General features: G+C 43.9%; 1 protein-coding gene across 2 annotated transcripts in view; it reads right to left on the reverse strand.

Annotated features, from left to right (window-relative positions):
• The window catches only part of shisa6 (shisa family member 6), a 55,121-nt gene extending 30,482 nt beyond the window's left edge, over nucleotides 1-24,639 (reverse strand). For both annotated transcript variants that reach the window (XM_028987536.1, XM_028987535.1), the window contains exons 1-5: nucleotides 24,575-24,639; nucleotides 23,161-23,910; nucleotides 18,025-18,179; nucleotides 13,264-13,359; nucleotides 9,850-9,918 (exon numbers count right to left, since the gene is read on the reverse strand). In XM_028987536.1, the coding sequence (XP_028843369.1) occupies nucleotides 9,850-9,918; nucleotides 13,264-13,359; nucleotides 18,025-18,179; nucleotides 23,161-23,708 (868 nt within the window). In that variant the 5' untranslated portion in view covers nucleotides 23,709-23,910; nucleotides 24,575-24,639. The remainder of the gene's footprint in view (nucleotides 1-9,849; nucleotides 9,919-13,263; nucleotides 13,360-18,024; nucleotides 18,180-23,160; nucleotides 23,911-24,574) is intronic.
• Nucleotides 24,640-25,893: the final 1,254 nt, after the last annotated feature.

Here is a 25,893-nt window from a genome sequence, read left to right on the forward strand (position 1 = left end):
CCAATAATGGCGTAATTCCACAGCCAAAAGTAGTAGATATTAAACTTTATTTAGGCTTATCCTCCCAAATGTGGCATGACCTTTCATGGAAAACCCTTAATTTTTCTAAAAGGACCTGAAAATTAGATCAATGCACAAAAAAGGGGGGTGAAATTGTTCTGCCGCAGAAATCTTCTCATTCACCTGTTTTTCACACAGATATGAGTCCGACGCAGTGCTTAACGGACCAAGAAATGAAGCCACAGCTTGTCAATGCCATCATGTTCTCTTGCAGTGATGTGTATGGAAGCAGCCTGGGGTCGAAGCTGAAATGTGATTTTTCTGGTCTGTGGCCAGATGAAATGGACCACACCCTCCTTTATTTGTCTGTATTGACGCATAACATATAAAACAGATTTTGCCACAGATTCTGCAGGGCATTGTTGCTCTACTGGACGGACGACCACCATGCTCCCAAACAATGCTGAAGATGCTGTCTAAGACGTCAGGTCATAAATCTCCCATTTTTGCATTTATTTTGGGTAACTTTAAAGGTCACAGCATTTGATTTACATAATTTCAGTGCTCACCCAGCCCTTCAGTGACTCTCGCGCCCCGTCAAGGGGCCGTTCTCATCAGGGTAAACACTTCAGAAATGGTGTATGTTAATGTTGCAATTAACTTTGTTCTGCATTGCTGCACCAAGGTGGCAACTGGGTCCAAGCCATGGCAGCAAAACGGGCCAAATTATAATAGAAATGCACTTTCCTCTAATCCATTTTTTGTCTGGGCTTTCGTTTAATATGCATGTCATGCACCAATACCGGTCCTGGAGGACCACCAGCCAGCAAAGGCACATTCTTTATGAAGCTGTTACCAAACAGCCGAGACAGATGTTGTAAATGTAAAAGGTTGTAAATGAAAACTTTCAGTATTCGTGTTTTTCCGTTTTTCTACTGTAATCGTTTCCCATGTTGTTTCCTGGAATAACACCCACCCTGCCCCTGTTTTCTCCCTGCCACCGTGCATGTCAGAGTGTGGCTTGACAGACAACGTTTCTCCGGGTCGCATGTTCCCTCCCTCTGTCTCATGCCGCTCTTTCGGCTCATTTCTCATCCCCTCGCTCCGTCTCTGTCTCATGCCTCTCCGGCCTGACGCCTGGCGGTGTTTTATTTATTTCTTTTCTCCGGGACAAGACGCAGGTGACGGCGCTGATAACAGGCCCGTCACTCTTCCCGGCGTTCTCATCTCGCGCTCGTCCCCCTCGCCTGTCCTCTCAGCTTTGGCGCGTTTCATTTTTCATTGCTTCTTCCCCACTCGTCGGCTCACTCGGACAGGGTAACTCAGCGCTGCTCGATGTGGGCACAAATATATGTGCGAACATCAAGCGCGGCGCTCTTTTAACAATCGCAACCCTTAAGGCGAGATTCTGCCACTGTTCCGTTCCTCTGGCGCAGAGCGCTCACGCCGCTACTGGTGGTCACAGTGGACGGGAGGATGAAGGGAGCTACGAGCATCAAACTGCCCACAGGCCATAGATCCACGACGACTTGAAGAGTGTTGGTTTTCCCCTCTGCCCGAGTGGGAAGCGTAATGAGCTTGCCGTACACACGAGAGCCAGCCACGAGGCCCGGGAAAGTGGCGCTTTTGTAAGCACATAGATTAGCTGTCATGGTCAACTCTGTTTTCACCGCCGCGCAATTACCGGCCAATTGCCATCCGAGCGTTTGTTATAGGACACGCTGCTGGCCGTGGCAAGGTTTTAACCTTTTGGTTACTCTCTCCCCGCACACATCATGAGCCTTGCCAACTGTGGATCACGACACTGCTTTTTTCCCCCTCGGACTGCAATAATCCAGTAACTGTGTCACCCCGATACTGTGCCTGTTGAGCGGGACAAATTCCTATATAGACATTACACAGTGATACAGCTACACGTATTCTATAGACAGCATAGAGAATTACCTGCAACATACTGAGTATCATGAATCTACATAATTGCAGTATCATTGTGGTCATGTGACCCTTTGAGATATTTGGGTTATTTTTTCCCGTTGGTAAGGTGCTGGCTTCTCTGCATCCAACATTGCTGCATCCCTACACTTCACTATAGCATTGACTCTCCTCCCCATTAGGATGCTACTTACAAAGAACATTAAAATGTGTCCAAGGTGCAAGTAGAACCCCTTTAGTGTGATTATATTCACACCATATAAAAAAAAAAAAAAAAACATATGTAAGACAATCATCCCCACCACCACCCAGCCGCACCCTCACCCTTTTTCAACACTAATAAACAATTTAAAATATTGTATTTGGTGTTACCTAAAGGTATTCCACGTTTTGTGTAAACGGCAATGTAAGACGACATAATTTAAGAAGAATATTCAGGCCATTCTGCACATATCTGTTCTATATTCTGTCCCCCACTGCCGGCGAATTCCCTGTTTAAACATGCAGTAAAGTGTGCCCATCCCTCCTTGTGTGGCTGCTTTGCTTTTTGTGCTGACACAAGCATTTCCACGATCCGACTCTGCCCTGTCCTTGGTCCCCAACCTCCATAACCGATATTGACACGTGGAATGCAGATAGTGCTAATCTCCACGCTAACCAGATTGCGCTTGTCACAGTAGTTTTTTACCAGTGCTTCTTTCGTTCACACACCCGAACAATGGGCGGACAATGGCCGCCAGAGCCCCGGGGCAAACAGGGAACAGACCAGCAGGCTTCTCCTTGTTCTTTGGTCATCAATCTGTTAAGTCAATATGGCAAGGCAGATGTGGCTGTCTAGAACATCTGCATCCATTAGATCCGAACCAAGACGAAAGCCACTGCAATAATTAATTATCTTATGTGTACTCCTTCCCACGTGTAAAATAGCTTTACATGTTTTACTTGTATTTTTGTCCAAAATATTTCATATTATTAAGTTAGCCTGCTAGGTATCTATGCCAACTCATGTATCACAATGAGAATAAAAGAATGTGGATGAAATCTCTTAGTTAAGCCTTTGGTGCATTTACTGTATTAAATGATATTCTGTGTTTAAAATCTAATTATAAATCAGTCAATTAAAGCACAAATATAGCCTATATGTAGGTATGACAACAAAATATTAAAAGTCAAAATGGATCACATGCCTATGAAGAGTAGACAATTAAATTTAATTATGGTAAATGTATGGTATTTAAAGTATCAGGAATTCAATTACAAACATTGTACATTTATGAACATTATGGTAAAATAGTGGCACTGTGAGCAAAAACATTTTTCACATGTTTTTGCTTGTAAATAGAATTATATTAGTTATTTCAAATGAAATTGCTGCTCGGTTGAGAAGTGCAGTAAATAATATTACAGTACTATTTCAACAAGAATATGTAAGAACAATGAAACTACATGGCAACACTAATGTTTTCAACAAAAACACAATACGAAAAAGTTAAATAGATTTTTTTTTCTTGTGCTAATGTCACCTGCTAGATATTCGTCAGTCTACCTGCCGTAGCATGACGAACTACTATCACCTCCTTGGATTCCAATCAAATGCCAGGTAAAAGGTTTATGTTTATGTACAACTACCTTTCACTACTGTCCAAAGAATAGATCGAGCCAGCATAGAAAGCTGTGATGACATGATAACACCTCAGAGCTGATATATCCAAATGCTTTCGGGGGTTTGTACTTGACGTAATTAGTTTGATATTCAAGTAAAACTCATAGTCCAATCAGGTGAATGTTTAACAAGACACCTTGTAAAAACTTTTTTAAAAGTCTAGGCTTCTGCATGAATTTAGACACACCTCCAAACTACCAGAGAGCGCCACACCAGCCAGGGAGACAAGAACCCGGAAGCGGAAATGAAAGCGCTCTTTGATTGAGATTCTTCACCAGAGACGCAAGCTCACTTACCCACCCCAAATAATTCGACCCATGAACTACGACCTTCGCCTGCCCCCGACTTGCCTGACCCCCATGAAACCACGCCAGAACTCCGAATTGAACTTCCTGGCCACGACTTCTGCCTGTCCCTGACCTTGAGGATGCCTGCCCCTTGTGTTAAGACGTGAATCTATGCTCCCCTACCTTCCTGCCGCCCAAGACGTCCTTCCGTCCAGTCCACGCTCCCGGACCGTCCTTAAATCTGCCGTCTTCCGGGAGGACGTCTTGGGCGGCTTCAGGGTCATTGTTTCCTTGGCTGGTCTGGCGCTCTCTGGTGGGTTGGAGGTGTGTTGGCCATGACACTTTTGCTTAGCCAAGACTTGTCTCCAAAAAATGTAGAACCCATAGTCTGGACTAAATTCATCCTACTAAATATGTCCTACAAACCCAGGTTTCTGTTATCCTCCTTCAATCCACTTATAAATAAATGCATTAACAATTAATTAAATAAAAATGAAAACAATTTGGCTTTCAATGTCATGATGCAAAATGCATGAATAATTCATGTATGTTATTAATGTGCTTCTGGAATATTCTAAATTGATGCAGCCACTGAAAAAAAAAATAATAATAATAAAAAAATAATAATAAAAAGATTTTGTGTGTGTGTCTGCATGAGAGACAGAGCACTGGGAGAAAGGATCCAAATTAAATAAAATATGACCTCTGTGACTTTGAAGTGCAATATATTCTCGCTTTCATAATTCTACTTAGCTGGAAAACACACAATATCTGCATAGAATCACTTTGTATGCTCACACCAGCACCTATTATGCCTCACCTTCTAAACAAAGTCAACAGGATGTGGCATAAGTCACCGAAAAAGTGCGTCCCCTTTATATTACCGGAAAAAAACCCAACCTGTCCAATTTCAGCCGGTAGAAGACGGGCTTCTTCTGGAGAGCAAGCAAAAACAAACTACATCAGTATCCTCAAAGCCAAGGGCTCATTTGGAGGGCTGATGCTAATGTAGCTGTTAGCGATGCTAATGAATAATTCTAATGGCGCTGGAGACAGATTGGCCTGTTTACGAGAACAATGCCAGCGAAGTTCTGAATGACACTAGTGGGGAGCCGAGTGCACATTGCCATTCAGAAGGTGTAATTGTGGTCTGAAGAGGTATGCACGCCATGCCATCTACTCCAAATGTAAATGTGGCAACTTTGACATGCAGATAAGCGCACAAGAGGGGGAAAGAAATCATATTTCCTCTTTTTTTTGGAGATGAAACATATTTGGGATTAGTGGCCTATGCATTAATTCATGTCCCTGCTTCTTCTGTTCCTCTTTCTTTTCCAGGGCAATCCATAATGTAGCAAAATTCTGATAGCGCTTAAAAAATACACACACACATGCATGTGTTGCACACTTATTTAGTGCACATACACACAGACACACACACACCACTATTTGATCCAAAAGCAAGCTCTGTGATATGATATCCAGAGAGCAAACACATATCTCTGACGTGAATTATTTAGAGGGAGAGCTTGGCTAAGCGTTCAGCTATGGGGACTTACAGTTTGCTAGTTTTATAAAGACACGAATTGAAAAATGCCGCTTTAAACTTTGCCATTAAATTCTTCATCTGGTTTATGTTGAATAAGGGAACATAAGGTGGAAAAACTCAATGGCCAGAAGAATGGACACGTTTGTGTCAAACAGAACATCAGAACACGAGAGCTCTTACAGAAGAAGGCAAATGTTTTAATGATCAACGCCTCACGATATTTCAAAGGGCCGCTACAAAGCTAATCTCACATTTCTACCAGACCGAAAAAGAACAGCAGGGATTCTGCCCGTCTTTGTCTGGCAGTATACAGTCATAACTTCCTTACGTCATTCAACACGTGGCCCAGAGAAAAGTCCCCAAGTTTGTCCCTGGTTGTTTCTCTGTGGAGCCCGTGAATGGAGAGGCTTGGGCAAAGGAATGACATAACTCACTATTATACAAGTACAGGGCACAAAAGAGGTTGGCAGAGGGGCAACCTGCTATCAGTTGAGCTGAAGAGGTCGGGCTCAGGTCGCCACGTTTTTCATCTTCGCACACTGACAGCCCGACGGCGCCTCCATGGAGAAGGCGACATCCCGGGCGTGACGAGGTAGAGTCTTTGAAGTGAGGTTAGACACTGTGTTCCAATTATATGTGACCCTTAACTCCCAATCTGTGTAAAGCATTTTCGAACTGCTATCCCTCAAAATGACTGCAGATACGCACGTTACTCACACGCTGCAATGGAAAATCTTACATGGAACGTGGCTATGTAACGTAATTATCTCGCACAAATTACTGTACTGGACGTCAGTCAGTCTAGAACCAGCTGGAATAACCTCGATGATCAAGATGAGAATATCAAACGCTAACAAAATCTAATTTTTTTCCCCACATAGAGCTTAACAATTAGAGATGTTTACCCAATCTTGAGCAAATGAAGCATTGAACAGCAGGACAGTTTAAAGCAAGGTCTGAATCATGGAATGCGATTTAATTATTTATATAAAAATATATATATGTTTTGCAAGACCACATACAGGTATCAACTAGAAATGTGTGGTATAAGCGGTGTGTGATATAAATTTGGCCAATGGGAGAGGTTTTGATTATACCGGCCGTCACATGCACGAGACCACGCCTACTTGCAGCACAATGCATTATTTTTGGAAAATGGATGAGTGCACGGAGGAGCAGCTTGTTAAAAAGAGTGGTGCAACGTTGATAATCAGGCCTGAGTAAAGTTAGCAGTGGGTCCTGTACTCAACAGGTACAGATCTTCGCTGTCTTTTCTCTTACTCATTAAACTAAAACGTAGAACTCTCCACTTTTTCAGTGCAGCCACTCCTCCGGAATAAAGCGTTTGTTGCGTTTTTTTGATGTTATGCAACGTTTTTAAACGAAGACCCAGGTTCAAACCACACTTACCAAACCACACTACCATTGTGTCCCTGACCAAGACACTTAACCCTGAGTGTCTCCAGGGGGACTGTCCCCGTAACTACTGATTGTAAGTCGCTCTGGATAAGAACATCTTATAAATGCCATAAATGTAAATGTAAAAGTTCCAAACAGAAAGACAGGGAAGGAATTAATGTACATTAAAATTGTGCTTTTTAACTAGGGTTATGGTTAGGGTTTTATTTGGGAACCATCAAAAGAGCAGCAGGTGGAAGAGAGGCTGTATTATTTAGCTCTTTCACAATCTATCGGCTGCAGCAATTGAAAAACCAACCTGTGTGCGTGCGAGTTCACAGACGTACCTGTCCCACATCTCCTTCTCTCTGCACCCGTCACGGCAACCGGCTCACAAAAAGAAGTAAAACAAGGAAATGAGAGAAGGTAGGGAGAGGTTTGTGCCACTTCCCCGACAAGGCAAGGTCAGAATATCCTTCAGCGTGGCCACGGCTGAGACGAAGGTAAAGAAGCCAGTTCCCCCAGGAAATGAGCGTGGGGGAAAGAGCGCGATTCATGAAAAAGTAATTAAGAGGATACACATCAGTGGATTTGTCAGCCAGGGAGAGAAAAGAAGGAGAAAAATGGGTGTGGAGCTGTTGATGTTTTGTTTTCTTTTTCCGATGTCTATGAAAAGGTCAAGAACTGGATAATGCCGGGATTAGCAACTTCAGTCGATATGAATACACAATTGCTCTAATAAGTGCATAGTCCAAGTAAACAACAATTTCGATATTTCTTCATAAAGACTGGACTTGGAGACGTATAAGCCGGGTGCTACAACAAAACTTGGGTGTGTGGGTTGAATTTGATGACGACAATCTGCATTTGTGTCTTTTATTGCGTTTACTTGTGTATCCTGTTCATGGATAGGACTTTAAAGTATCCGGTTTTTGTCTTTGCGAATGTTAACGTCATTGCCTGGAAAAAGCCCTCATACCTGGTTTTGAGAAACCCGGTTCTGGTACCTTGAGTTCTGTACAGCTTACTGATGTTAACACAAACACACACAAGATCAGCAATTAAAATGATGTCACACTAGGAGCGACAAAGACACTAGTCAACGTCTAGGACATATTTGCTGTCTCTCGTCTCCCATTACATACAATAAAGGAGATAAGCCGTATCCCCAACTCAGTTTTGGCATTTAATCGTGCTAAAATGGCTATAAGCCAAAGCGAGTCCTTTCCAATACCCACAGTACTTAAATTACTTTAAGGTCAGGCCAACAGTTACAGGGATCTGTGGACCAGAGGTATTATGAGTGCACAGGAGAGAGAGAAACACCTGGGCATGTGACATATCGGCAAGACCAGGTTTAAATAATCCAATCTGACAAAGTGGGATGCGTGGGAGCTGTCAATCATCCCTACCTACTCGTTCTTGTTGAATAACATGTTCATTTACATTTACATTTACGTTATCCAGAGTGACTTAAAATCAGTACTTACAGGGACAGTCCCCCCCTGGAGCAACTTAGGGTTAAGTGTCTTGCTTAGGGACAAAATGGTTGTAAGCGGGATTGGTTCATAGGCGAGTGTGTTACCCACTAGGCTACTACCACCCTTTACGTCCTCTGGTTTCAATAAGGGTCAGTAGTGGGCTAGTGGGTAAGGAAGCCTGAATCTCGAACAACCAAGGTGGCACTAAAGTCCCCTTGAGCAAGGTACCCACAGTGTTCCCACACACTGGTCCCCGGGTGCCTTTCACTGCAGTCCTCTGCTCACAAAATACTCATAGGACAAATTAATTTGTTTATACAGTGTGCTTTACTGTGTGTATAAGGGGCAGTGGTGGCCTAGCAGGTAAGGAAGTGGACCCGTCATCGGAAGGTTGCCGGCTGCTCACTAAGGGTGATGGGTTAAATGCAGAGGACACCTTTCATTATTTCACAATGACAAAAACCATCACTTTCACCGTTGCATTTTTTAAAAATTTGAATACAGAATAATAACAGAATATTCTATATTCAAATAAATAAATGCTGTGACATTATTCAAATATGCATGTGAAAAGGCAGTGGAGGGATTCTGTATGAAGGGAGCATTTTGCAGGTAAGCCACCTAACAGGAATGGACCTTGATCAATGCCACACTTGTCATTTCAATTAATGGAGAGGATTCTCCCTCTGAGTTTACAGCGTGGCAGCTGCGTGGTCCATCCGTCAAATAAATCTGCGTTGGCCCGCTGTCAGTAAATCTCTAGGTCTGACCTGCCCTATCCATCACCATGGCGATAGATGGACAGGCAGGGGGGCCCGCAGGGAAAACGAGGCGGGGGGGATGGGTTGGCATCGGGTTCAGTCAACAGGACTCTAAGGCCAGTCGTCCACGTCTTGTTGAGATCGTATAAATCACACGCGCTCCTCTCGGCAGTTCATGTTAAAGTGCCGTAAGTGGCCCGCGCCCCATAGTGTCTGTGTCCGCGCATACGGAATGAAGCATATGCCACCGCCGCGCGCTTGTGAATACTAATGTCGGTGGTCGTTAAGAGAAATAGCGTCCGTGTCATTGCTCTCTCATGCAGGCGAAAGGAAACTGTTCCTTTTCCGGAAAATGGCCCCTCACCTGCCCAGAGAGAGCATTCACGTAACGCCACCAGAGGCCACCCAGGATACGAAATCCGACTGCAGAAATTCTCAGCTGCTGGATCAAACTAGGTTAATTAAAGGATAATACACAAATCACATTGCACCAAGCGAGGCTCTTCGCAACAGAAGGTGCTGAAAGATGGAATCAGAAGACAATTTCAAACAATTCGGCCTCAAACTGTATCACTACATTGCAAAAAAAGAAAACTTACCTTGCAAACCTACACAACACAAAGCTGTAAAATCTGTGAACCAGCACTCCATTCTACATTTTCTTTCCTTCTGCCTGATGGTGCTTGCATTTGTAAAAATCATCCCTAACCTTATCCAGAGCGTGGAAGCAGTGTGCAGAAGCACTATGCAAAAGGCTACTGCAGTGGTGCATACGTACTGTAGGAGAGAGGCACATCCAGTTCTCCCTGCCAGGACATCTGTCCTAAATCGTCGACTGAGTGTTGTGCTGCAAAAGACATAAGAATAGCCAGGGCTTTAGCCAGCCAGTCACTTTAAGGCATCAAAGCATTCACAAAACAGCTCGCTGTTCAGGTCTACTCAGGCTGTCCTGTCCGAAGCCTATCAACTCTAGACCAGATCACCATCTGCGGTTGCACAGGGATGTAACAATGCTCTAGACTTGCAATTCAATGCCTTTCATGGCACGGTTTTCTTAAAATTTTTAAGACTGAAAATGTTAAATATTAAATATATATTCAAAACTGTGTAAGATGGGACGTTGCAGGGCCATGACGTTTCTGCACCTTTGTTTTGCGTAGAGGTTCCACACCTCCGTTTTCCATATCTTTGTCAAATGGCAAGAGGTGTGAAATGCCTGCCGTGTTTTTTGCGATATCCCACCGGGGGCGGGACAAGACAGAAACAACAAATTCTGATTGGTCTGTGACAACTTCCTGTGGGTCAAATGTATAAAGGAATGTTCACTTGTGGTCTCGGGGCTTCCATTTTCTTTTCTATCAGGAACTGGGCCTTCCAGCTCCTGAGTCTTTTCTCTCTACCTATTTTTCTCCTGGATCAGGTGATGTCTCTGAAGCTTGGTTCAGTCTTTTCTGTCTTTTCTCTATCTTTTCCTCCAGTCTTTTATTTTGGATGTCTCTGTAACATTGGTACACACTATATTCACATGTAACTGCAATAATAATTTACTGGTGTTAATAAATTAGAAACTGTTCATCTTTTTAACCTCTATTGTGCCATGCCTCTTTCAGCCAGGTAATATCAAGTTGTATTGGTTTTAATACAGTGCTTTTGTGTAGGGAGAGTGTTTGTTCTATTCTCCACAGTTTTACAATAGCATTTTATAACAATAAAATGAATTTAAAATAATAATAAGTTAATACAGTAAGTCTTGCATATGAAGCTGGATCCCAAGACAGCCGTGGATGTGGGCCTTTGTTAAAAGAAGGCCACAACTCGCCTAATATGACGCAAAAGGGAGAAATAAAACCTGTTTCAGTGTCTTAGTTTAATGTGTAGGCAAAACACTTGATAGAGGGGCCAGTCCTGCATCCCTCAATGCAAAGTCCATGTTTTGTTCATTACAGAATCCACACGTTTTCCACACTGCTGTGAGTAAGAGTCGAACTTTCTGGTGCACCGGGGCAGTGTTGAACACAGACAATGGATTTGCTTGTCAATATACATTTTTTAAAATCACAATTATTTTTTTTAAGCAGATATAATGCTGAAACATTGACTTCAGAGTGCATCGTTACATCACTGTTGCACATACAGTTGCATGCAAAAGGCACCCCTGGTCAAAATATCTGTTACTGTGAATTAGTGAGTAGAAGACAGCAAAATCAAGATTATCATGTCACTTTTGTTTTTGTACAATTTTCATGAGAGAAAAAACGAAAGGAGCCCCCTGAGAGGTTTGAGCTCTCAGATAACGCTTACCAAGGTCTAAGACCTTAATTAGCTCAGTTGGGCTATGACCCGTGCACAAACACAGCTAGGAAAGGCCAGGTTATGCATATTTGAAAGCCTTATAAATTCTCAGACTTGTGAAAGTTTGTCCCGGCAATCGGCAGCCATGGGTTCCTTTAAGCCACACTGTGAAAATGAAAAGAACTGATACCCACAAAGCGGGGGATGGCTGTGAGAAGATAGAAGAATGTTTTTTTAAGGTAGCACTTCCCTATGTTCACAATCTAATTAAAATATGAGTCAGTGCTGATGTTAACATGTCATTTGAGAGAAACTGCTCATAGGATTGGTAGAAAGACAAGTCAAGGCCCCCATTTTACCACAACAAACATTTAGGAGACTCTGGATTGGACATTTTGTGCAAATATGACCTCCTTAGAAAAGTCATCTGAAGAAAGACTTTCCTGCATCTACAAAATTCTGTCAATAGTTAGTTAATTGGTCATCTAAATAGCCTGGTGCAGCTTGGAAAGTTCTTTGAACTGACGAAGGTAAAACAGAAGGTTACATCTGGACAAAAAAAAGCACAGAATATCCTGAAAAGAACACCTCTCTTGCTGTTGGGGATAAATCGATCATGGTTTGAGCTTGTGTTGCAGCCAGAAGCACTTCACTGGGAGATGGAGGAATAAATCCAATTAAATGACTACAAATTCTGGAAGCGAATATCACTCTGTCTCCAAAAAAGCTGCAAAGGTTTGGTTTCTAAAACAGGGTAAGAATGCTGAATACATAAGTGCATGCAAGATGCCCCAAGAACCTACTCAACAAGCTTTGATACTTGCCAAAGAGGCTCTAAGCATGAATGCACATGTATGACCATTAATTTATCTTTTCATTTTCTACCCTTTTCTGGTATCATTCTTTACTCATTTTTTATTTATTTGTATCTATATTTTGACCAGGGGTGCAGAAACGTTTGCACGATAGTGTATGAATGCCTCTTGTATGAGTCATAGACATTTATAATAATAATAATAATAATAAAAAAATCTTAAGCACATATGGAACAAACAACTACACATGTAATCATTTGAATCATATGAAAATAAATGTCATAATCAGTAATGGCAGTAACAACTACTGACCTACAACAAATCAATAAGTGAATAGTGAATAAATGTAAGACATTTCTGAGTAACAGTCAGACAACAAGCCATAACTAACTATATAAGCAGACTAAGTGATTTTACAGTTTTACACTCACAGTCATCATACATAAAACATGACAACACAAAACGAAGCGAAGCGACGATTACATTAAGCTTGCAGAGTCACTATTCACATCCATTATGAATCAACGAGGACAGACAAAGAGAACAATAGAGAAATTACACTGACATTCACCACTCCACAAAGTCATATGCTTGTAGACGACATTTCTTTTTTTAATTAGCTGTGAAGGAACATTGTTGCCTGTGTTCTGATAAGAAAGGACTCATTCATGCTCCCTAACGCTACACAGCAAGGAAGCATGCCTTAGATGTGCCCTTTCTCTGTGTTTGATCAATTCAAAGTTGTCTCTTTCTCTAGCTGCAGTCCTTTCTCACCAAACCAGATTACGTGAACAGACATGAAACAGCACAGTTAAATGAGAATAAAATAGTATTTGGATTTCACATACATGTCAAAAAGCTAAGAAACTGTAGGGAAAAGCTTTTATTCTCTACTTAGTATTTCATTTTCTCCCCTAAAATATGTTGAAGCTCACAAGCTCGTTGTCCTTAAAAGCTGACGGCCAAATAGGAACCCACAGGACACACATGCAGACGAGTACCTTTGGTCTCCAGGCGTGTTGCCAATGCTGTACATACAATTAGACATTCGTTCACCAGAGACGCAAGATGGCCGTGATGGGTACCTTTGAGGTGTCCTCGTCCCAGCGTCACAAACCCAGAGGAAATGAAGTTATGAGGGTCTTGATTTGCGCTCCGGAAGTTTTCTTTACCGTAGTGCCCTATATGAGAAACCAAAGTGAGAAGGTATACAGAAAATCAAAATGGACATTGCATGATTTTATTTCCAGTACTGCAAACTTTTATTTCTGGATTAAACCTCCCTTCAGAAAAAGTCAATGTCAAATAGGGACATCTTGTCCTGCTGGTGTCACCTAAACCCAATTTGACTTTTATCTCAACCTGTTATAGATTGATTCATTGTTTATTGATTGATTGACCATGTTTTATTGGATTCGATTGATCTTGAGGTGACTCAAGGTGACTGGAAGAGATGTACGACCATATCGAACGGGTCATGGAAGGTTTGACATTAAGTATTCATGGCCCTTGCTGTTGACGCTGTATGGTGGCTGCTTTCGCCCACTGGCTGGCCACGGCTGGCTGCTGGTGGAGGTGGAGGTGTTGAGAATGAGAGGACAGGAGGGTGGGGGGCCAGAAATTTCCTCTCCATCTAATTTTAGCTCCCAATTTAAAAAGAAGGATATGCCACGAGGTCACAAGCCGTGCCCCCATTCCTCTACCATGAAAATCTAATTGGATGGTAATGTGCCTCTTTGGCTCCGGACACTTGACCCCAAAGGTCAATGAGAAAGATTTCATTTTTTTTCTAGCATTTTAGGGGAAGTTTCCTAATACACCTGCAAAGCAGGCAGGTGATTTGGTGCCAATTCAGCAGGATTCATTCATCCTCAAAGTTTTGTCAGGTTTATAAAGTACATTTAAAAAGTAGAAGAGGAAGATGCGTTACCAAAAGATATAACTACATACATTTGTAGAAAATTCATGTAAAGACAAGGTTACCATGCCCCCACATGGTCAGTGACCTCAAACTCAGTGACCTGAGCTTTGACGTCCAAATCCATTTAGTTCATCCATGAGTTCAAGTGAATTCATGTGCCAAATCTGAAGAAATTCCCTCCAGGCATTCTTCAGAGATTGAGTTCAAAAGAATGGTATAGACGAACAGCCCAGAGAAAAGAAATGTGGGTCTTTAAACAAAATTTAAAATGCAGAGACATCATTTGATGTCCTTGTATGAAAGGTCATTCCAGGACTTGGAATAATCACCATTTCCTGTGGATGAAACAAAGATGATCGTCCATTTTAGAAACCAGATTGTCGACGTCTGGAAAGGGCCATCACACCATCACCCATAACCAGTTAGACTCCTAACCTGTCTGGTTTTGGAGTATTAGAGGAAACCAGGTCAGTTTTATGTTGAAACCTGGTGCCCTTGTTGCAATGCAGCATCGCTGACCACAGGAACACAGATCCAAGAAATCAGCTGGTCCTTAACAAGCTATTTGTATAACACAGTAACAGGGGTCTAAATGAGATTACAGTCACTCGGCAATAATGGCACAGTAATGGTGAAATGATGGATTTCAGCAATTAGCAGGCTTGTTAGCCACGCTACAGTAGGCAACTCTGCAATGGCCATTGTTTGCTTCAGCCCCTAATAAAGAGAGCAAAAGACACACAATGGGTCCACTCACACTGTCAAGCCACCGTCTGACATCCTATATTTGGTCTGTCAATCACCGACAGAGGGTTAAGAGCGAACAAGAGATGAACCAGAAGCCTGCGCAGCAGAACAAATAAGAGCGAGAGAAAGTGAGAGACTCGCTCCACTTCCTATAGGACCAGGTAGGGATCCGTCTGGCCATCCGGTTCCGTCACTCAGAACCGCCTCAGCAGGAGATCGACGTTCACCCATTACTAATTCCACTAATGAGAATGAGCACCTCAGACCATCAGCAAAGCTGTCCTCTATGTGCCGTTTGACACCAACAAGGGGGTTTTCAGCTTTTTTCATCGCCTGATTCCCAGGACCCACCAAGTGGAGAGCTCAAAAAGTAAATATTTAATAAGCAGGTAAATTAAAAAGAGAGTTCCTTAATTAAGAGAAGAACAACCAGAGAAGCCTTACTGTAAGACCACAGACGCAATTTGTGAATCGAAAATACGGCGGCTTCTTTTTTTTTTTATGCCCGCCTTGGTGATGCAGTAACCGTGGCGACGGTGAGACTGATGACCAGCTGCCTGACTCCTCTCCCATAAAGACTTTAAAGCACTCGTTTGCCCCAATAAATTAGCAAACCTAAGGGATTTACAGCCAACCATAAAGCACTCTGGATTTTTATATCTTAGACTTAATCATGACTTTATGTTTTCAGATCGCCGTGTCCGGTTCAGTGTACCGATTCATAATTACATTTTTAAATCCACTGCAGCTGCATTCCCATTACAGAAGCAGCCTGAACCCGCATCTACGGTTCATGCACTCGGCTGAGGTCTATCTGCTGCAGAAGCTCTACATAAAGGCAGTCTGTAGGTCACACAGGGATGGAGTTGCTTCACAATAACAGAGAACAGGAGCCAGGGGGTTAGCGGAGGACACGGAAGTCGAGATCACACCGATATGGATCAAGTGGCTCATGGGACTAAAAGAATGTATGAATGGAGAACATATAGGACTAGGCCTATTCCATGAATGGGAAACTGACCCAATCTGTTTTGGATCAGTGGCATCAACCTTCATGAATATGTAAAAGATGGTTCTGTACAGACCCATGAGCCACTTGCTCCATATGGGCATGGTCTCAACTTTTGTACCGTTTGTGCTTAGTTGTTTTTTTTTTATAGTTTTTTTTTTGCCCGATTTTTTTGCCCGATTTTGTCGACATTTAATGATGAAAAATGCCCAGTCAGAGGCAAATCAGCAGAATGGCAGATTCATCACCGACTCCGACCAGATATCTAACATGCTAAATATCTCATTGAGGTGATCCGCAGGGACCTTCAACTCTCTCTGTAGAAGAGCTGAATCATGTGTTTTTGGTTTGGAACTGAACATTTCGCTAACGACTTGTAGACCTTGTTTTTGTGAACTGTACAGTAATCCAACAACTCTCGTGTAGTCTCAGTGTAGGCCTGAAGTTTATCCGAGATACTTTAAAAGCTGTCTAAGAACAGCCTGGTCTCTTTTCCATCTTTAGCTCTGCTTGACAAAAGCTGGGGAGTTTTTATTGTTTTGTGGGCCCAGCGTGGGCTTTAGGTAAAACTCAATTCTCGTCTGTCCAACTTTAGACACACAAATCAGTGAGATGATTTGGATGCAATGAGCACTGAGCGCTGGAGCGCAATCAAGCACCCGCACTCCGTCCCGTCAAAAACCCAACGCAAGAAGCCCGACTGTCACCCCGCTTAACAGGGGAGGGGAAAAAGTGAGACTCAAACATAATGCCAAGGAGGAATCTGGGACACCAGAGTAGGGCACTTAGCAGGCAGGCTTAGCTCACCCCCAGGAGCAGGGATCTGGAGACTGGATAAAAGTAGGAAGGGAGTCAGGGCGGCGAGAGACAGAATTATCTCTGGACAAGAGCATTCAGTGTTCTTCTGGAGCCATGTGTAGGCTTACAGGGTCCTCAGCGTTGGGGATATTGTCTGACTGTTTGTCTATCTAATTGTTTGCCTGTCTCCATCTTCCTAAGTGGCACAGTTGGGGGAAAAATGAGATCCCAGCCCCTCAAGGCGCTTTTTTGGAGGGTGCGCATCACAGGCCATCTGTAAAGTTACATAGAGCCCCCTCCTTTGCTCTCATCTTCTATTTTCCCAGCTGACTTTAGTCTCCGATTGCAGAAAGTGGTGTCGACGTTGGGGAAAAATGGCTCTGGACTAGATCGCCATCAAACATATTTTGGCCCCCACACTCTGCAGCGCAGCCCAATTGTTCCTCGGCAGACTGTACTTTGAGGCGACCGGTTCAGAGTGATCTATCTTTCCACTTTCATTCTATCAGCGCAGAGAAACTGTTCTCCTCCTCAAGCGGCGAACAACACACAGTGAGGGGGTTCATACAGTTGATGGATGCTCTCACAGCAGGCTGCATCAGTTGACCAATTGGTGCCGGGTAATGTAGTGCAGGGCAAAAAGAAAGAAGGGTTGGTTATTCCGGAGTATTCGGCTAGATCTAGAACACATTGAGTGGTTTTCAATTACAGCAAAAGAGAGTCGGATGGAATGAGAGAATGAATTCAGAATTTCGCCCTAAGCGAGAGATTTAAAGGCCACGGGACCTCAGACATTAAGTCTGTTTGCTCACACCCCCATAAGACTGCGGTTTCATTTCTGCCCTGTCCGCGTAAGCTCAGATTTCAGAATCTTATCTCATCCTGGTCATTCATCATACACCCCGTTGCTACGGTAACGGCCCTTTCTGGATATCAGCGTTGCACAATGCATGGGACCGTCATCAATCTGAAAGTTTTCCATCATCTCACCGTGTTTAAATGCATGAGTCTCAGCGCTTAACCCCTCAGAAGAGTAACATCTCAGCTATCTCAAAAACCATATGGGAAGTTTTATAAAACCTGACACTAAAGGTGTTATAACTCAACAATCCCAATGCATTTGCTTCTGATGTATTCAATGTGGTTAAAATTACTACCCGGGGCCTGAATAATTCATCAGTTGTTTGAATTGTGTCTATTATTCTGTCAAAAAGTTATGTTTGTGTATGTTAAAATATATTCTTATGTATTCTACTACATAAAACACATTCCCTTTCTGTACAGAAGTGGAATCTTCATTGCATTCATTTTATAGCACTACATTCACCAGCACATACACTTGTGACTTAACAAACCCATTCTGTGACCTACCGTGATTAGACTTGGCATGAACAGGAGTATAATGATTCTTCGACGTCCGTATGGGCGTACTTTCCTTCGGTGAGCCTTCGAGGGCTGCAATGTTCTCGTGCTCATACTGGGAGATGGGAACGGGGCCTTGCTGCCTCAGAATATCTGCTAATGCTCTGAAAATCAAGAAAATTTGATATTTTTAAAAATGAGCACAGACGTTTCTCCAATGAGACGAATGGTTCCTTCTGTTTAATTAGAAACACATTGTTTTCACCATCCCTGGAAGGTTTTGCATAATTCATTTAGTTACAGTTTTAATATATTTTTTAATTCTTTGTTGAGCTCCTGGACCAGGCAGGGTGGAACTTTAATTACACCCTTAAGTGGTGCTGAGGTGGTTTCAGTTTTGAAGTATGGCAGCTACAGATGTTTTCCACCTAAAGGCAGAAACAGGGTGGGTGAGGAAAAACAAAAGCCATTCATCATCTCGCAGAATATGCTATTATGTCAACTTGCCCCCTTTCGCTGCTTTTTTAATTTAAAATGTAATCCTGCAAGAACCGTACACCTAGGAACAAAGTTCATTTTGTTTTATTAATTTTCTCTTTTTCCCCCCCACAAACGTATTGCTAACTCTCTGAGAAGTGCAGTGCACTTATGGCCAGGGCAGGGGCCATTTTGGAGGAGCGAAGGAGCCAAAATGGCGTCTTAAAGTGTGTCAATGTCAAACAGCCATGCGGTCCACATCACTCCAGAACTGAGTGTGACTTTGGGAAAAAGTATTAATAGCCTTTCCCTTCCAGGATGAGTCCTTTTTTTAACGTATCTGCTTCACAGACAGAGGTGACCTGATTTTCGGTGCCCCAGTTGGCTGCTGTGTCTTGCATAGCGAGAAGCTTAGTACATCCAGCGCCATGTAGCGAAGAAACTGCAGGACTTTGAAAAGCTGCTTTTTTTTTTTTTTTTTTAGTGTTGGAGTCTGTCAGCATTTTGAACTAGGGCTGTCCAAAATGGCATCTGTGTTTGAGCCTCCATTAGAGTCAGCTGAAAGAGAAACCATCTGCCATTCAGCGGTGAGTCAATCAATATTTATACAGTCGTGTCAATCTCAGGATTTCACAATACCATAAACATTCAGGCGGCAGAACACAGAGGCTGACGTAAAGTAATATGTGGCCTTCTGGCATCTGGTTCCCTCTGGGTCAAAATCCTAATGGGATTGCCTATTGTTAGATGTGGAAATCACAGAGAATCTTGAGAAACTATTTTATTGATATGCTCCCCAATATAACAATTATATCATATGCTTCAGGTGGTAGTAGCCTAGTGGGTAACACACTCGCCTATGAACCAGAAGACCCAGGATCAAATCCCACATACTACCATTGTGTCCCTGAGCAAGACACTTAACCCTAAGAAGCTCCAGGGGGGGACTGTCCCTGTAAATACTGATTGTAAGTCGCTCTGGATAAGGGCGTCTGATAAATGCTGTAAATATCACAATAATGTTCTTATTGTTGTTATATTATTATTACTATAATTATTATTATATTTCTTTTTACACCAAGTGCTTATTAGGTTTCCTTTGTCAAAGACATTGTCAAAATTCGATATTGATTATTATTCTGTGAAATTTGCAAGACATTTGTGATACAGTGTGATACAAGCATTTTTAAACAGCATAAATTGAGATTTTGTATGAAATAAAGCCTTTATTGGGCATGTTTTCACAAAATCTGTGTATTGGAATGAGTGAAAAGTTGTTGAATAAACACCAGATTCAAAGGAAGTAAACCCCCAACATACTGGTTTTAGTGACCCAGCGTGTCAAAATGCAAAAAAAAAAAAAGGATTTTCAACCACATTTCATTTTTGCCAATATGATTAAATTCATGAAATTTGTTATTCCTGTTCGAAACAATCCGCAAACAGCATTTAGCATTTGGCCTGGAGCAACAAGATGAGCACAACCCAAACAATAGATGGAGATACTGCAGGGAGGACATCGAAAGCAAAGAATCCATAATGACACAATGACGGAGCTTCTATCACCACTTCATCAAACACTGGCTTGACACACACGACTTGCCTCAACAGTCAATAACATCCCCGAATCGGAGTCTTGCTCCGCCTCATCGTGCAGTGATGCCAGTGCTGCGGCCCTGATTTATCGATCATTAAGACCAACCTGCTTTGGAATATATTAGCTGAACAGCTATTTTCACTCTTTAATTGCATTCGATTTTCGGCATCTAAATGAGCCTCGTTTGTTAATATTCTGACTTTAATTAGACTTATTGCTAGACTACCCTTTTAAAAGGGAGAACCACCGAATCATGACTGAATTGTTCAAAATCATGGGTTTACATTAGCTAACCAATGACCCCGTTAACCCAATGTGTGCATAGCAACACATAAGTGTCATTCGTGACCAGTCATCTAACTCTGCACTGCTTACCACGTCAAAATGTACGTCACACGTGCATATTAAAGAACTTCTACATTTATGTAGGCATAATTTCCTGCCGTTCTCTGTTTTTTTTTTTTCTCTTCTCCTTACGCCATAATGATTTCTCCGCACTCCATAAAAATGCTGCCCAATAAATACCCTTTTCCGGGTCTCAGAAAGTGCCCTTTGTGAAGCTCTTCACCAGCCAAGAATCCAGTTTAAACTGCATCTGGGGTAATTTAGAGTGGACAGATCAATACGGACTTCTCAAATCACAGACCTGTGGCTTTTTTTTTTTTTTTCTAACTGAGGTTTCCTGCGCTGAAGGTCACACACCCAGCAGCCCAGATCTAGTGGCATCCCAGAATTCCCTGCTATGCCCCCCCCCCCCCCCGAAGGTTTTCTGCGCCGAGCTGCGTCACAGGCGAAACAAAATGATACCAAAACGCACCCGATTTAGCAGCATTCTGGTGAAGTGTAATGATAATCCCGCGTTCCACTGAAACTCACTTCTCATGCCTGTCAGTCTCAGTGGCTGAAAAAGAAGCGCCCCAGAGTGGCCTACTGTAACGGAAGCGTGCCAGAGGATTGGACAAAATAAAAATGTCCCGAAAGACATCTCTCTCTCTCTCGTTTCCCCCTCTCTTTTCTCTGTCGCTCACTCTTCTGTGGTCCACGCATTTGCAATGTGTCACACTTACGTTGGCATTAAGCAGCTCAAAAGTTAAAAGTCTTCCCCCCGGCCTGACTGCGGAAAACATTACGAAGCTTTAAAGCTTCGGAGTGCTGAGTGGGGCACAGAAAGTTTTCTTTTTTTTTGTTGCAGCTTTAACAGGCAAAAAAACCAACTTTGCATGCTTCTGTTGTACTCATTACTGTGCATCGCTTTTAGCTCCCCTTTGAACCACATGCACTCATTGGTGACTAGGCCCATACTGTGCTAAATAATACTTTACAGTGTAAATTTGTACTTTTGTACGTTCTCTCATCTCCCCATTTGAAATACAATGCTTCATGTCCACACAGCCGGATTCCATGAACTCTGCAGAACTTCAGAGGGGCGTACCGTTCACTGGTCGGGCAATTACGCTGTTGCAGTCAAGAAATCGTTGTTGCTGCAAGCACCATAACAAAGCAAAATGAACCGTGCATTAGGCAGTCCCTCCAGGATTTCACTGATGCTACCTTAAAAGCTCGATTTCCGGGGACATGCAATTTTGCAATGCGGGAGAAATCCCGCTGAGGCGCCACCGAGCAAAGCACCGTCCCCACGCGCTGCTCCCCCGGGCGCCTTTCACGGCCGCCCGCTGCACACCAAGGGTGACGGGTTAAATGCATTTCGTTGGGTGCTGCGCTGAAGTGTGCCGCGTGTGACAACTCACCGCTTTCAGTTTTTAATTCTCATTTGCAAGCACATTCTGTTCGTTTTTTTTTTTTTTTTTTTGGTTTGTGTCATCGTGACTGCCCGATCTGTGAAAGCTACACAAACAGTGTTGGGTCTGCGGCCCTGTGGGCCAATAGCAGATTACGAGGCATATAAAAGCATAAGTATACGATCCAATGGTGTTTAATTGAACAGTCGTACGGTAAAAGCACTTGGCTTCAAATATAAAGCGACGGTCATCACATTTTCATCAGAAGCGTGGCAGAAACTCCCAAGAAAAGTCGTAGAAAGGTGCCAGCGATTGGACAAAGTTGCACATCACATTCCATGAAATGTCCATTGTCTACTAATTGCACTTGTGACGGAGGCGCCGGTATCCTGCTAATCGCTGATAAAACTCACTGACTGAGAGATCCGACTGAGCAATCAGAGGGTTCATCTGCCTCCGGATAAAGCCCAAGAAAGCTGCCGGCGAGGAACTTACCCCCCAAAGTGGAAGCCCTGATCCCTCAAATCCTCAGAGCCCCCCCCCCCTCCTTCTCAGCAAGGACGTGTTCCTCTTTCCCTGCACACTCGTGTTGAGCAAAAAATAAGTTCCGTCCCAACAAAACGTGCACGTTTCATCGAATGCCCTGGGGCCCGGGGAGGGGCTCGTCCCTCGTACAGAACTCTCCGGATTTTAATTAAGCCCTTATCAAGCCGGGGGTCTGCGGACGTGACCTCTACGCACGACCCCCTCGCATGAGGGACGCCGATCGTTTGACAGGCGATCAATGTGGCCGTCAAGGCGTCGCCTTCGGGGAGTGATAAGCACGACTCTGCCATCGCCAGGCACGACACGGATCCTAGAGGCTCCGGACTCGTTGCAACTTACCACCCGCTCCTTAACACCGCAGTGCTTTTACTTTACTTTACTTTACTTTACTTTTATCCAAAGCGACTTACAAGAGGAAGACACCAGCAATTCTCATTCGGTTTCTATACATTTTGAGTTATAAAACTAAGAGCCCTGACAAGGCCTAACTTGTCAGGAAAAGAACATGCTCGGGAATTGTTAAGTGCAAGACAAATTATTATTATAATTTTTTTTTTTTTTTGTGCAGCGTGTGTCGCTTTTGCAAAGTGGTCTGGAGGGTCCCAAATGAATAGAACTGAGCAAAGAAAAAAAAAAAAACACTTAAACCACCTGAAAGTGGCTTCCGGCAACGTCTCTGTGCTTGGGCCCAGTTCCAACACACAATTCCTGCCTGTTATGGTTATATATTTCTACATTTATATATTTTAAAATATTATATACGGAGGACGGTGCTTCTTCACTCACCTGTGGACGTTCATCTCCTGCGGCGGCCGCATGGCCTTGTCGTACGCGACCTTGGCGGAAACCCCCAGCGCGATGATGAAGGCGATCACCCCGCAGGTGATGTACACGGTGGTGTTGGTGGGGTCCAGCTCGGGGTCGTACGTGCCGAGGATCGGCGACGGGGACGGCGGCTGCGTCTTGATCCACACCGGCGTGTTGTAGTTCGTGCACGCCTTCTGGTCCAGGCGCTTGGCCTTGACCGGGCAGCAGAAGCGCAGGAAGCAGCTGCCGCAGCAGTAGCGGTGGTCGGTGTTGTTGCAGGCGAACTCCTTGTCGAACTGGCCGCTCACGTCGTAGTAGCCCAGGCAGGTGTCGTGGTCGCCGACCGCGGGCGCCTGGACCTGCGTGATGCGCCGCGACGCGGCGGTGGGCGCCGCCGTGCTGTTCGCCTCCTTCGGCTTGGGGGGCCGCTTCGGCGGGCCCTTGCCCTTAGCCTTGCCCGGCGCGGCGCCGAGCGCGTTCGAGGGGTCCAGGTAAACCAGGAGCAGGAGCAGGTGCCGTATCCCCATCGCGTCGGGCGGTGGCGCCTTTTTTTTTTTTTTACGGCCGGTCGCGCGCTCTTTCTCTCCGCTTCTTCCCTCACTTTTTCACCGCACGCTCGATGCCCATCGCCAGCGCGTCATGCTCCGGTCGAGAGGGGCGTCGTCTCCCCGAGCCCGGGGTCTCCTGAGGCGGACATGTGCGGCGCGCTCCCAGCGGCGCAACTTTTCCCTGAGGAAACGAGGGGACAGAAGCGGAGAGCTGGTTAGGGGTTTCGGAGGCGGGCTAACTTTATTTCTCCTGCTTCTCTCTTTAGTTCTCTTCCTTTTTTTTTTGGTTTTTCGTGTCGTGGCCGCGCGTTGTGCAGGTCACGGCGCGGGACGCTCACTTCGCCTCAACCTCGTTGCCAGATCGTAACGCCCCGGAGAGGAAAACCAGCAAATACACACAACTTGTCCAGAACGATCTTCTGTGGACAACGTCGGTGACATTTCTACGACTGAAAAGAAAAAACACCACAGCTTGCAATTTGCAAATGGTGCGCAAAATCTGCCGTCCCCGGGTACCACCTGTATTTCGACGCGACTTTACTGAGGGAAAGTCATTACAATAGTAAAATGCCGCTTACAATATTCAAACTTGGCAACACGGTAACCTCACCATTAATGCCGTGCGCCTAAACCACGGATTTCCATGCGCTTAAAAAACATTAAAAACTGGTTCTAAAATAGCATAATTAAAGACATCATGAAGTTTTAATTAGATTTAATGAAAGACACATTTTAATTAAGAAAATGTGAGAGAAAAAAAAAAGCACGGTCTTTTCCCGATACCCCGATAAAGACGCGGTAGATTGATATATTTATATGTATATGTAAAGCGATGCAGCGCCTACCCGCTGACGATGTCCGACTCCGGGGCGCTCCGGCGCAGCCACTGAGCGAAGCGAGCGCTCGTCCCCGCCAAGCTGGGAGCGCGCACCGCCGCGCGCGCTCGCGCTCGCCTACGTCACCAAGTTCGCCAGGTGCGTCGGTCAGATACGACGCTCCGCGGCCGTGGCCCTTTCAGCGGCTTCCTGGAGGCGTCGTTCCTGTCTAAAATGAATTTGCAAATGCAACTTGCTCCCACCAGCGTGAAAAAGCAACTATTGGCCATAAGTGCCAGACCTTTGTAATGCTGTGGTGTGGCTGCCCGATCCTTGTGCGCATGCGTAGCTTGCTGCGTGATTTGTATACAGTGTCCGACTCCAGTGGAAAAAAATGTCAACTTTTTTTCTACAATTACTTTTTAAGGCATTAAAAAAGATATATACTCTACAACTCCCTGCCTTCCAGGCTGTGTGCATGCATGCATCGTGAAATCATGCTGGGACTGATAATTCATGTCTGGTGTCAAGCAGATCAACCCAATAACCATTTGGCATTTATAGCGGTTTAAACCATCTTGCTGGCGGGCCATGCCATGCCAGGGCTTTGCTTTACTTGTCGGTGGGTCCTCGTCAGCGTGATCAGTAAGAAAGCAATTGCAAGATGTTGGTGAAGAACCTAATTAGAACATGCCTATGTGCATATCTATTTCTGGACAATGGGCGCTGTACATTACTGGGATAGAAGAAGCAAGGCAAAGAGGATGAAAAAGATCTGGCCTATATTCTGTAGCCTGTGGAGAGCCTGTGGCTCTGTGGAAATCCAGTCTCTGCCTTTTTTTTTTTTTACAGAAATAATCGGTCCTTACCAAAAGCCAATGGTTTCTCGTTTTCTGGGCTTTACGTAGACTTTTGTTCATTACATAGCTGAGGTTAAAATGTGAGGCAGAGGCAGGACAGTTGCCACCTGTGCTCCACAGCTGTCGTTCCTGCCAATATCACTGTGATCCAAGGGTATTTCAGTGAAAATGAGTAAAAGTAAGGCCGGAAATCATCAGGCACTTATGCCGTATATCCTCCTCATCAATGTGCATTTGATAATAAATACATCGCAAAAACTGAGAGCATTGACCAGTAATGACAGGAATGACTCCTGCTGAGGAATAATGGGACCACATGCCCCTTTTCAGTAAAAAAGGAAAAGAATGAGATTTAGTCAACCTTAGCAAGACTTTATACTTCATTTTTTTTTATATTTCTATACCATGCAATCACAGGGCTTGATCAACAGTTCTATATGTGTATGTCACTGTCTTATCGTAATACGCAGAAAGCAAAAGTCTACAGTG

This window comes from Denticeps clupeoides, chromosome 7 (assembly GCF_900700375.1).
Source record: "Denticeps clupeoides chromosome 7, fDenClu1.1, whole genome shotgun sequence".
In the NCBI taxonomy this organism is placed as follows: Eukaryota; Metazoa; Chordata; class Actinopteri; order Clupeiformes; family Denticipitidae; genus Denticeps; species Denticeps clupeoides.